Source organism: Fistularia commersonii, chromosome 23 (assembly GCF_037954325.1).
Source record: "Fistularia commersonii isolate RoL2024-O1a breed Wild chromosome 23, RoL_Fcom_v1.0, whole genome shotgun sequence".
Classification (NCBI taxonomy): domain Eukaryota; kingdom Metazoa; phylum Chordata; class Actinopteri; order Syngnathiformes; family Fistulariidae; genus Fistularia; species Fistularia commersonii.
In genome coordinates, this window is record NC_141306.1 from 2,811,015 (window position 1) to 2,823,416 (window position 12,402).

At 41.6% G+C, this 12,402-nt stretch overlaps 1 protein-coding gene across 1 annotated transcript; it reads right to left on the reverse strand.

Moving 5' to 3' along the window:
* Positions 1–15: 15 nt before the first annotated feature.
* Positions 16–11,816, reverse strand: crata (carnitine O-acetyltransferase a). Its single transcript, XM_086170841.1, has 14 exons — positions 11,610–11,816; positions 10,216–10,512; positions 9,966–10,084; positions 9,343–9,396; positions 8,016–8,181; positions 7,535–7,709; positions 7,260–7,438; positions 5,960–6,060; positions 5,719–5,838; positions 5,161–5,283; positions 3,967–4,102; positions 3,284–3,346; positions 3,046–3,183; positions 16–1,775 (listed from the first exon to the last, which is right to left on the reverse strand). Exons 1-14 carry the CDS (start codon positions 11,634–11,636, stop codon positions 1,560–1,562), a joined length of 1,914 nt encoding a protein of 637 aa, XP_086026967.1. The 5' UTR covers positions 11,637–11,816; the 3' UTR covers positions 16–1,559.
* Positions 11,817–12,402: the final 586 nt, after the last annotated feature.

The following is a 12,402-nucleotide window of genomic DNA, read 5'->3' on the forward strand; positions in this document are numbered from 1 at the left end:
AAATACCTGATGTCTACGAATCACTTTTAATTCGATGTCTGAAAATCATCTGTGGATACCAATGTTTTTGAGTACCAAAACCAACAGCTGGGACACACCTGACACACCTGACCGAAATAATATAAACACATGCAGTCACATCTCACTGGAAAAGAAAAAAAAAAAAGACTGATTCATTCACTGCGGTTTCTCCTTCTCATGACGTCCATCCCTGGAATGCAGATTCAACTCGCTCCAGGTAAAGTGCTGCTTTGTTTTCAAGTTGGGACTTTTTTTTTTTTTTTGTCCAGAAAATGCAGTCCTGTGCACGAACCTCATAGCACCCTTGTTACATCATTATTCAGAAACGGCCTATTTGTTAGGACTTCTGTACAAAATGGATCCATATCCGACAATCCCATTTCCATTTGAGTCCTTTCTCATCTTGCAATTGATGGATGGTTACATGATGCAGTTCTCCTGATAATCTTGTTTAGATGTAAAATTGGTAATACAAATAAATGCTATAAGATTCGTGCACATTTTGAATCGATAAAAGCGTCACGATAGCCCTCAGTTCACTTTTCACTGAAAAGGGGGTGAAAAATATTCGGGTTCAGGGTCCGGGAGCATGAAATAATTGCATAGACGCCTCTTAATAATGAGAAATCTGCCTTTTTCTCTGTTTCAGAGCAAAAAAAAAAGTAAGGTGTTTACAAATTCTGATTGATTCTTTTATGGGAAATGATATTATCTGAAAAGCAACCTGATTTTTAAAAAAAACAAAACTATTTTAATTATATTACGTCGAGAATCAACCGCTAGTCAAGTGGCGGATCAGAGTTGATCTAAAAAGGCACAAAATATTCCATAGCAGGCATCTGGGAGGATTAAACTTTAAGATCCAAACAACAACAGGTCAAGACCAGCTGTTTGGATTGTCACTGAAACCTTGTATATTGTATATTACAGACTGGCACAAATGTGCCAATATCAGGTTTCATATCCTGAGTAGCCGTCATTTTCAAAAGATCATTTAAGTGCATGCGTGAAAGCCTTGAGTGCAGCTTTATAAATGTTTTTCTTCTCTCCGGGCGATGCGGACAGGCTGCACCGATGCCGCATTGCTTGCCATCTTACTCAGATTATATTAGTAAAACCGCAGTGGGAAAAAGCAGATGCTTTTTTTTTTTTTTTTTCCAATCAAAAACAGCTGTTAATGCCTGTTTTTAATTATTTTACTGACTAAACTCATACCCGGATGTTTGACACCCGTGATTCAGGCCCTCTGGAGAAGTAACGTGCTGAATACTTTGGCTCATTGATTGAAATGGAGGAACAGACGTCTGCGATTGAAGTCATCGGTGATCCAAAATAAGATTTCAGATTTTGAATTGCGTCACAGTATCGCTCATTCATACCGAAGTAAAAAGTCGCAGGAGTCGGCTACCGATTTTAGCCAGACGGATTTTCAAACGAATCCATGTGTGCATCATTTCACATATAAAGTAAACGTTCTCAGAATGAGGCGCTCAAATCGGTAAGCTTTCGCTGAAAGATCATTTGAGCCCGCGGTCGAATCACAGTTTTGCGGTTGGAATCCGTTCCAGCAGCGTCTTCATGTCCAGCAAAGCTCGCTCCGCCGCCTCGGCCAGACCGGCGGCGTCCGTTTCATCGCAGGCGTTGAAAGCCGACACGGCGAAGTTGATGTGGTCATCCATGGGGTTGTAACACACTCCGTAGCCATCGGGGACGACCGGACCGAAACACATGACGCAGTCGGTCTTAGACGGCACCTGCGATGAAAAAAGACAAAGTCCCGATACTGAAGCGGACATTAAGACATGTTTTAATGGTCCAAATGTAAAGCGGCCCAAGTTAGAAGACGATACACGACCCCTTTATAAATATATTTCTGCAAAACACTGTGCGAATGACTATATTTATTTACACTATCGCTTTTATTTGTAGATTACACAATAAGTGGTGCTGATTCTTTTGTTTTTAGCGACAGGTTGGTGACAGGTTGATAAAATCACGACTGTTCTATCTGCTTCCGAGCCAGGGGACTCTACCTCCTTCCTTTGAAAAAAACAATACCAAAAAAGAAAAAAAACGTCACGGAAAAAGGCAGCTGCCTTCCCGTCAGGCAATTTAGACATTTTGGATCGGAATTTAACTTTTATTTTCAAGGCTTTTTGTGCCATGAGAAACCTCTCATGAGGTTCTTCAAGCACATCAGTCTCGGGGCGGGGGGTGTTTTTTCAGGCTGCTGTTCAGTCTTGGTTATTTAAACTCACACACTGTCCACTCGGGAGTCACACGATGACTTATAACCATTATATTTATCAACGTTATGCACGATAACTTTAATGTAATTGCCGGTCAGTTTGTCCAGCTGCTCGTCTAAAACATCAGAATTGTGTGTGCGTTTTTCCACTCCTGATCACTTTAATATTGCTGGATTGACAAGATACCAGACGGGGTGATATTTTTTACCACGACTCTTGACCCCCTGTGATTGCAGGGGTAAATAAAATTGAAATAACTTTCAAAATACGAAACCATGATATTATCAGTCTTATTCAAAAGGGGGGAAAAGTTCAATACTCAGATAAGTGCTTTGCACCGTCACAGGCTGTTGTGCAAGCTTTACTTCACTGTAGTTACAGATCATTATGCTGGGTTGCAAATGAGATTATGGATAAGAATAACTTTATTTATCCTGAAGGAAATTGTTGTGCCAGAGTTTCACGTAAAACATAACAATAAATAATAGTAGGAAATGGTATAAACAGTATAAAAAAGGGGGGAGAATAAGAAATAAATAAAACTATAAAGTGTCAAAGTAACAAGTCAAGGCTATAAAGTGTCTTAAGGTCTTGAGCAAAGAGATTTTGAGATTCCCTGCGGCTGAAGGAGAGGAATTAAAAAGTGAACGAATGATGAACGTATACTTTCTTCCATTGAAAAGCAATGATTGTTATTCAATCCAGAGAACTTGACGACTGAAACCAATTTGTTGGCTGATATTTCACACTCTAGCAGTTGTGATTCGGGTCATACCTGGCTTGTAGACAGCTGGTAGTGTAAAGCTTTCCTGTAGGACGCATCCTTGAAGAGGTCAGGTATCGACAGTTTATTGTCAGCCGCCTGCATCTTCAGACCCAGGAGGTGCCGATCAATAGCCTGACCTTGGATCGCCTGATCGCATTAAAAAACACCCGTCCGTTAAGTCGCCGGTTTTCTTTTCGTCGTACTCGACGCGAGACCCGAGTCGGTGTGTTGACGTTTGAATACTCGCCATGTTTGTGTAGGACCTGTGCGCCGCCACGGCTTTCCTCATTAGTTCCAGCTTCTCTGTGTTCTGGGGAAAACAGCAAAACAACTGTAACCATAAAACTAAATAAGGTTTAGGTATATTTCAAAGTCGACACGAATATGTAGACAATAATTCACGTCAGAGGAAACAGGGCAAATCCATGACACTGGAACAGCGGTTCCTAGCCTGGGTTCGATCGATGGCCGTCGGCGGCTGCAGGGATATTGGGGCGCTCAGTCGTCAACGTGTGACTGTACATCGTGATTTCTTACGTAATATTTCAATCCCTTCATACGAATTAGGATCGAAAAAAAGAAAGTGGTCGGGCGAATACGTACGATATGGATTCACATGTAATATGCGATGGGCGCCGGCGTCCTAACTGCACGATTCGCGATGCCAACCAAGTTGAGCAATTGTAGTCTGGCACCGGTAAAACTCAGGAAACAGCTATCTACCCCTTCCTCTTCCTTAGTATTTTTTTTGTCTTTGAGTGAAAATTTGCTGATTTTGCTCTTTGAGCACAGTAACGTTGATGCACGGTTCATTTTGTGCACCAGTTAAACATATACCGATGTCTTGAATTTGGACAAAATCGTATTTTATTTTTCCAATAATAAAGAAGGGTTCAGTGAACCTCCACTAGAATGTCTCTCCGGCTTCACCTTTGTGTTGGCGTCGTTGAAGGCCTTGACGAAAGCGGCAGAGGCTGTCGAGGCCGATCGGATCGTGTCCGTGCGTCCGAGGCGGAACATTCGGAGGGAGGCGCTCTCGTAAGTGGCACAGCACTTCTGGTACATCCTGAACCGGAGACAAATCCACAGAGCTCAAGTTTCATTCGGCATCATCCGAAAAATTTTTTTTTAAAAAATGCGATGATGCAGTGATTCCGAAAATCCCCTGCTGTCTCATGTCACGTCTTGTGTTTTTCAACTACCGGCATCAAATTGTCATGACGGTAAAAGGGAATACATATTTTAGTATGACAGGGCTGACAGATGAGGTTAGACAGGAATCCCATGTGATCTGTAGTGAGAGCAGACAACAGGTAGAGGAACATCTAGAGAGGTGGAGGTATGCTCTGGAAAGGAGAGGAATGAAAGTTAGTCGCAGCAAGACAGAATATATGTGTGTGAATGAGAGGAACTCAGGTGGAACGGTGAGGCTACAGGGAGTGGAGATCAAGAAGCTGGAGGATTTCAGGTACTTGGAGTCAACCGTCCAGAGCAACGGAGTGTGGAAAAGAGGTGAAGAGACGGTCCAAGCAGGTTGGAATGGGTGGAGAAAAGTGTCAGGGGTACCAAGAGATAGAAGACTTTCAGCCAGAATAAAAGGAAAGGTGTACAAGACAGTGGTGAGACCAGCGGTGATGTTTGGACTAGAAACTGTTCCAATGACCAAAAGACAGCAGGCAGAACTAGAGGTTGCAGAGATGAAGATGTTGAGGTTCTCTTTGGGAGTGACCAGGATGGATAGGATCAGGAATGAGTCTATCAGAGGAACGGCACATGTGAGATGTTTTGGAGAGAAGGTCAGAGAAGCCAGACTGAGATGGTTGGGTCATGTACAGAGGAGGGATAGAGAATATATTGGTAGACGGATGCTGGAGTTGGAGCTGCCAGGCAAGAGGTCTGGAGGAAGACCAAAGAGAAGATTTATGGATGTAGTGAGAGAAGATATGAAGGTAGTTGGTGTTAGAGAGGAATATACAGAGAATAGGGTTAGATGGACAAAGTTGACTCGCTGTGGCGACCCCTGACGGGAAAAGCCGAAAGAAGAAGAAGTTGTTTATTACATTTATTGTAATTATTATGTCCTGGTGACCTTTGAAGGTCACACAGATGGGAAGCAGGGGTCACCTGTAATAGGCCAGCTGGAGGGCCATCTGTATGAAGGCGTCAGGGCTCATCTTGTGGGCCTTCGGGACGTTTTTCCCAAAGTGGCTGAAGACAAAAACCTTCACGTCCAGGTCCTCAGCCAGTCTGTTGGAAGGAATGTCAGGGTTTTGAAGGTTTGCTTCGCTGAAATTCAAGATCTAAGTGTAAATATTTGATCCACAGGTCATAAAGTGCTTGGACTAGGAACACGTGTTGCTCAATGTCGGTTGAATAACACGTGTTGCATCGATCCACTTCCCTTTATTTGGACATCTCTAGCCAGCGGCGCAGCCGGCTGCAACAACTACAACCACTTTGCTGTGTGTATTTTTTGTCTGTTTTCCTTCAAAATCACAGCCTAGAAATAGCAAGTGATACTGAAGAACGACATTCAACAAATTATCTTGCGTGCAGACGTATCTCTGCACCATTTAAACAGTTAAAGCCTGGATGTGAAGCGCAGCCAGCTTTGTCACCGTGTCGTCCTTTCTGAGGGAAGAACTAGAACTTCTGATTCAGTCCTGAGCAAGTCATCCTCACACGTCCATGCTCCGTCTGGCCTGCTCGATGCTCTCCTTGATCTCGGGCGTGATGTTAAAGTGGAGCTTCTGGGGCGTTGACAGAGGAACCACCGGAGACTGAGCCATCTCTGACTTCCTCCTGTTTCAGCACAACAGAGTTGACTAAGAGAACTAACAGTTTCCAATAATGCGGCAGAGTTATATTGTTACCAAAGCACTCGATATATTTCCAGATCCTTAAATTCTCTGGCCCAACTCACGTGTATTCAATGACGTGGTCAATTAGTGCAACAATTGGGGGTCCCTCGGCCGGGGCGTGCTCGTAGTTTGCGCCACAGGTGCCGTCTTCTCCGACGATAAACTGAAACGCATTTAAAAAAAAAATAAATGTAAAAATTATGCTCAACCTACAAATGTGTTTCATCACAACCCTTGGATGTGGAAATCCAAATTGTTGAACAATCTAACTACTAAGATCTAAAGATGCTGATGCTGCAAGTGGAAGTGACAAATTTAAAAAGACAAATTTATTTAGAAACGGTCAAGCTTCAACCTCTCAGTGGCTCTCCCAGTACTTAATATGCTGACGTTAGAGAAAAAAATAATATATATACATAAATATGTATATATATTGTAGCGTGTCATGAATGTTGGGGTTTATGAAGATGGTTGTTTTCTGTGTGATTCTGGGGTTGCTGGGAATTTTCTGGATGTGGTTTGGGGTGAAAGGGATTCTGTTTTTTTTTTTTTTTTACCTGGATTTAAGCGGGAACAGAGTTGTGTTGCAAGCTGGTGTGGCGTGGCTGTGGCCAACGACAAGTATTTGCTTATAAAACAGGCATTTTACCATCAACCAAGTGTTTTCTCCCCCTAAAATGTTACAATATATACCTATAAATAGACACACACACACACACACATATACATATATATATATATATATATATATATATATATACACTCTATTTTCCACAGTATAAGGCGCACTGGATTATAAGGCGCACCTTCAATGAATGGCCTCTTTTAAAACTCTTTTCATATATAAGGTGCACTGCATTATAAGGCGCGTAGAATAGAAGCTACAGTAGTGGCTGGGGTTGCGTTATGCATCCACTAGATGAAGCTGCGCTAAAGGGAATGTCAACAAAACAGTCAGATAAGTCAGTCGGTCAAACTTCATAAATAGAATACAAACCAACATTCTGACAACTCCGTTCACTCCCAAAACACATTAGTGCATTTACATTTGCGCCGCCTTTGCTGAAAACAATGTTTTTCCAACTAAACCCGTAGTTGCGAGACCTGTTGCGGCTCAATATTGATCCATTTACAGTATAAGGCGCACCTGATTATAAGGCGCACTGTCGGTTTTTGAGAATATTAAAGGTTTTTAGGTACGTCTTATAGTGCAAAAAACATGGTGTGTGTACATATATGTATATATATACGTGTTACACACACTCACACACCACACACACACACACACACACACACGTGTGTATCACGAAATAAGTTCTTGTATAAAAAGACCAAGAACAGACACGTATCTCAAGCTGATACCTGCAGCGTCTTGTCAAACCAGCGATTGCTGCTGTTCCACAGGCTTCCACCTCCGTGCAGCATCTGCACAGCCGCGCCGCTTCGGTTGGTTTCTTCGGACGCTTTCGGCATGGCCCCGTCCAGACACACTGTGAAGATGCTCCTCTGGATGGCCGAAACTGACTTTTTGTTGATGTTGTCTGAGCAAAGCGGAAAAAAAAAAAAAAAAAAAAAAGACTACGCTGTATAATTCATAATATACAGGCGTCTCCGGAGTGTTCACGCAGTTTTCTTACCTTCGATGAGTTTGAAATAGGCCTTTCCCCAGACGTCGCGATGCTGCGTGGTGAGGATGCCGACAGGCTCCGTGCAGGTCTGTGTGGAGGAGCTGCAAATCTTCTCCAGCTGAACAAAGAGCTGATCGGCCGCCAGGGTCGTCCCGTCACTGTTGTACACGTCCAACATAAAGAACTAATTTCAAAGGGAGGAAAGACCAAATAGTTGAGGCTCAGTCAGGCATGTTTTTATCGGCACCTGGTGGCAGCGTCTCGTATTTCACCTGGCGCTACCAACACAAGTAAACACAGGTAATAGACTTTACTTTCGTATACTTGATTTATTATGTTCTACCTGGAAATAAGGTGTTTTGAAAGCGAACCAGTCAGTCAGAAACTCGTAACAACATTCTATTCTGTGTTTGGATTGATGATAGACTCTCTGGGTCCTAATTTAGCCCTGATCTGTGACATATTGTAGCAGTGAAGTCGCGCCGCTCACCTGAGAGTTATGTGCTACGGTTATGTGTTTGGGCGGGTCGGAGCTCTTGGCATGGTTCACCACCGAGTCTCTCTTCAAACCAGGGATGCGGCAAGAGGACAGCACTTCATAATATTGATTCATACACAGAGGCTTTCCTCCGAGATGCTCCACTGGTAAGGTTTCACTGGAAGACACACAAAATGGATGGTTTGATTCACATGAAATTTAGGGGGAAGTCTGAATGAAATTTCGTGTTCATATTATTTTACATTACTGTAATTTCAGGACTATTGAGCTCACCTGAATATAAGCCGCACCGGTGAAAAATAAATGAATATGTGTGTACATATGCAGGTGATCACGTCATGACATGAGATATTTACACAGAAATATTTTTAAATTCACTCTCTTGGTCTTGCACCTGCGTACTAAAACCGTTAAAGTTGTCTTCTTTGGTGTCGGAATTGAACGGCCTCAGACTTTTACGGTAATTTCTTTGGTCCGATGCGACGAGCCGAAATGTTTTGGTGGCATGAAACTCGTTAGCCCCCGAAAAATCCATAAAATAGCCGCATCATTTTTTAGGACACAGTGTTCAAAGCGTGGGAAAAAAGTAGTGGCTTATAGTCTGGAATTTACGGTACTACTTCATCTTACAAGTTGCATCTCATGATGTTTTTGTACCCGATAGAACTTAATGTCAAACCTAAATCACATCATCTTTTTTTTCCATTGCATGTCGCTCCTGCTGTACTTGCTAACACGTACGTAGCTAGCTTAGCTGATTACTGGGGGTATCACTCTAAAGCTTGGTCACGATCTGTTTTTCCACTCGTAATTAATTTAATCCCTATTCATGTTGTCTGTTTAGCACCATAAACCAAAGCATATTCCCTGTAGTTGTTGTTAAACAACTTGGTGATTAAAGCAATTCTGAATCTGATTTTGTGTATTTATGTGTCTCAATTTTTAAGCACTGAATTGAAGACTTGTAGATGCCCTGTTTTCCAACTCTGACACCCTTCAGTCAAATTGTTAATATTTGCCAAAACAGCAACAAACAAAATAACCCAACTTATTTTCACCATTTATTCTTTATTAGAAACCTGTAAGTCCCAAATGAATTTTAAAATGTATGTTTTCAAATAAACATAATACAATTTAGAGGACACTATTTACTTTGCGGTTTTGTGTTTTTCAGCTGCAGAATGTATTTTTTGTTAACTTTAATGCCACAATCTACAACATCCTGTCTGGAAGACAGGATGTTGTTATTCCCAACAGGATGTTGGGAATAACAAAAAAAGGCTTCAGTACAGTTGACAAACACAATGCTTTTACTCACTTGTCGATCATTGTTTTAAAGTCCAGAACTCCTGCAATCAGCTTAGCAGCAAATCTAGGCAGAGAGTAAACAAAGAAAGCTGACATTTAAAAAAGGCCTGAGGAAGAAATGGTTTAGAAATAAAAGAGTGTGGGATCGTGCAATGCTATGAAGCAGACCAGACATCTGCAGCGGTTTGCAGCCCTACGTTTCTCCGAAGGTGAACATCAGTCAATGCTTTGGGAGAGGCAAACTTGCTATTAAAAGTTAATAGCCGGTCCGATATAAATCAAGCATGTCATGTGACCTGGTGTTGTCTCAAAGTTATCAATACTGGAGATTGATATGGTTTGGTCAGTGAAGAACATACTTCTCACTCAGCCGTAACCTCTAATATCTGCATCGCTGCACGGAAGTGTTGATATTTAGCTCCCAAGACTGTTAGGTTTCTCTGATTCTTTGAAAGTAGAGTTATTATTAAAGTTGTAGTGTCACGATGTTACAGCAGTTTGCTGCCTGGTATGAATGAATGAATCACATGACAGTTGTTTCAACTCCACTGTTTATAACTGTCTAGTTGTTTGTGTATTTTCTTGGAAGTCTTTCGGTTGTAAATGGTGTGTGTGTGTGTGTGTGAGAATCACCTTATTTGTCCCTGCTTGTCATTAAAGTTCATACGTGGTAAAACCAATCCAGGACTTGAATGCACTACCACCGGGAGCCGGTAATCCAGATAAGCCACCTGCACCCACCATTCTGACATCTACAAAAACAAAAAAGCCAAAGGTGTAGATGATGTCGGAATAACTCATTCATTCCAAATCATTTTTTTTATTTTTTTTTAACTTCCAACCGATTGTTTCACTTCTGAAGCGCTTTAGCGACTGAACTCACCCAGTTCTCAGTGCGACCTGCTCGACTCTCCAGTCCTCTCTGCAGTTTTTCTCCTATCCCTCCAGGTTTCTGAAACTCTCCCACCAGCTCTTTTGTGTGTCTCAGCTGCTCCACATCCACAATGGGTTCCAAGGCCCTGATGTAGCGCTCGCAGGTCTGCTGCAAGGGTGGGACAGGCAGTTGAGGCAGTCCTCTCTGATGGGTCAGGTACCTCCCGGCGACTCGGCTGGCTGATACAGGCTTCACCAAGTGACAAGGTTTAACCAAGCCAATGGGCTTCGCCATCCCCACCCTCCACTGCGAGACAAAAGAATTCACATTATTTATGTGTTTGTACAGATCAGGGTTCATCCGTTTTATGGATGTAACATCAGCTCGATCTCAATTGATAACACGGTTATTCTCCCAATGGTCAATTTTATAACAAATAAGATCAACTAAATATGGGGAAAATGTGAAACACCGCCAACGGACCTTCTCTTTACTCTCTTTACTTACTTACAACAGGCGCCGTGAAGCAGCCGTCATACTTTCATCAGATAAGAAAATGTCAAACAAATCATGTTGCAAATGACAAAAAGTGGCATGTGTAATGACAAATTGGACGTATTTTCAAAGCTTATTTTTGAACTCATCCGCTTTTATTGCAAAACCGTTTATATGCCATGCCTCAGCTAGAGGGCAGTCTTTACTCATTTTTAACGGGCCCAGAAAAACAGGCTGCAGACCAAAGTCAAAGGCACTAAGATGCAAAAGGCACTGAAGATATACTGCAAAATGTGGATTAATGTGTTAAGAAGCAAATAATGATTATTTAAATCGCGATCCAACACGACAATATCTTTTGAAGAACATTTTACGCTTCGATGGCAAATAACTGGCTTACTAATGATAACAGATAACAGTTATCAGTCTCTCACAGCAATGTTCTTTTTTTAGTTTGTTTATTTTCATTTTAATTCATCAACATGAATAATTTTACGTGGGTCATAAAACATGAATATTTGAAAAAAAAAAATCAGCTCACTTGTATTTCCATCTTAAACTGACGTCCCACAAAAATAATGGTACTGTTCACCTATCACCCTCTATATTTTAAATGGAATAAATTCAGTTAGCTATGCTAAAGCCCAGAGCTAGTAAACATGTTAGCTTAGCTGAGTGTCGAAACCAAACAGCATATGACCTCTGACCCAGATATCAGCTAGCCAAAATGCTAACGGCTAGCTTCACCAGCTACGTTAAATAATTCGTTATTAGCAGCTGCAGACCGGTAACCGTTAGTGGGATATAAGGGAGTAAAACGTCAGCGCGTCTCCAACCTCGGTAACAGCCGCAAAAAGTTGCATTTTTGTTTTATCCCGCCACGGAACGCCGGTATGCGGCGTACTCACCACAGTTCCGCTGCAAATGCCCCACATTCTGCCTTCGAGGCGACGCCCAGCGACCCCGGTCCGCCGGTGCTCGGGGGTCAGAATTTAAAGGGAAAAACTAAGAAAAAAAACACCAAAACAAAATGAAAACAACGTCTTTTCCCAGTTACAGCGCCGGGTCACCTCTGCACGTCTCCGCCGGCTGCAGCCAAACACCCGTCAGCTGCAGAAGCCAGGTGTTGTTTTTTTTTGAGACGTCCCGTGTATTTGTCACCTTTTATTTATGACATCGTCATCACTGCTGTCCAACTGCCACACACTCGGCGAAGGCTTATTTTTATTTTTATTTTTACTTTTCCTTTCAATGTCTCAGTTACAGTTATTATTATTTATTAATATTGTATTTAACAGTTCGGATTTGATCTGTTCATTCAGTCCAATTTATTAAATAGTGCAATGGAAAGTATTGCTTTCCTGTGTTATATGTGGCTTGGAAAAGGAAAAAATAAATATATCAGCGGGGAAAAAAAAGTCCAAAGCACCAATAAATAAGAACTATAAAACATAACATGCCAAAAAAAAACGAGATATTGATGGTTAAGAGGGAAAAAGTTTTCATTATTTATTATTGTAGCTTAACATGGTAAAAACCATATAACATTATCTTAATGCATAATTATTTAAAATTAGGATGAACCTTTTTTTGATTGTGTATTGCCGTTACAGAGCATGTTTTTTGTATTATTATTATTATTATTATTATTATTATTATTATTATTATTATTATTATTATTATTATTATGGCCGCTAGGGG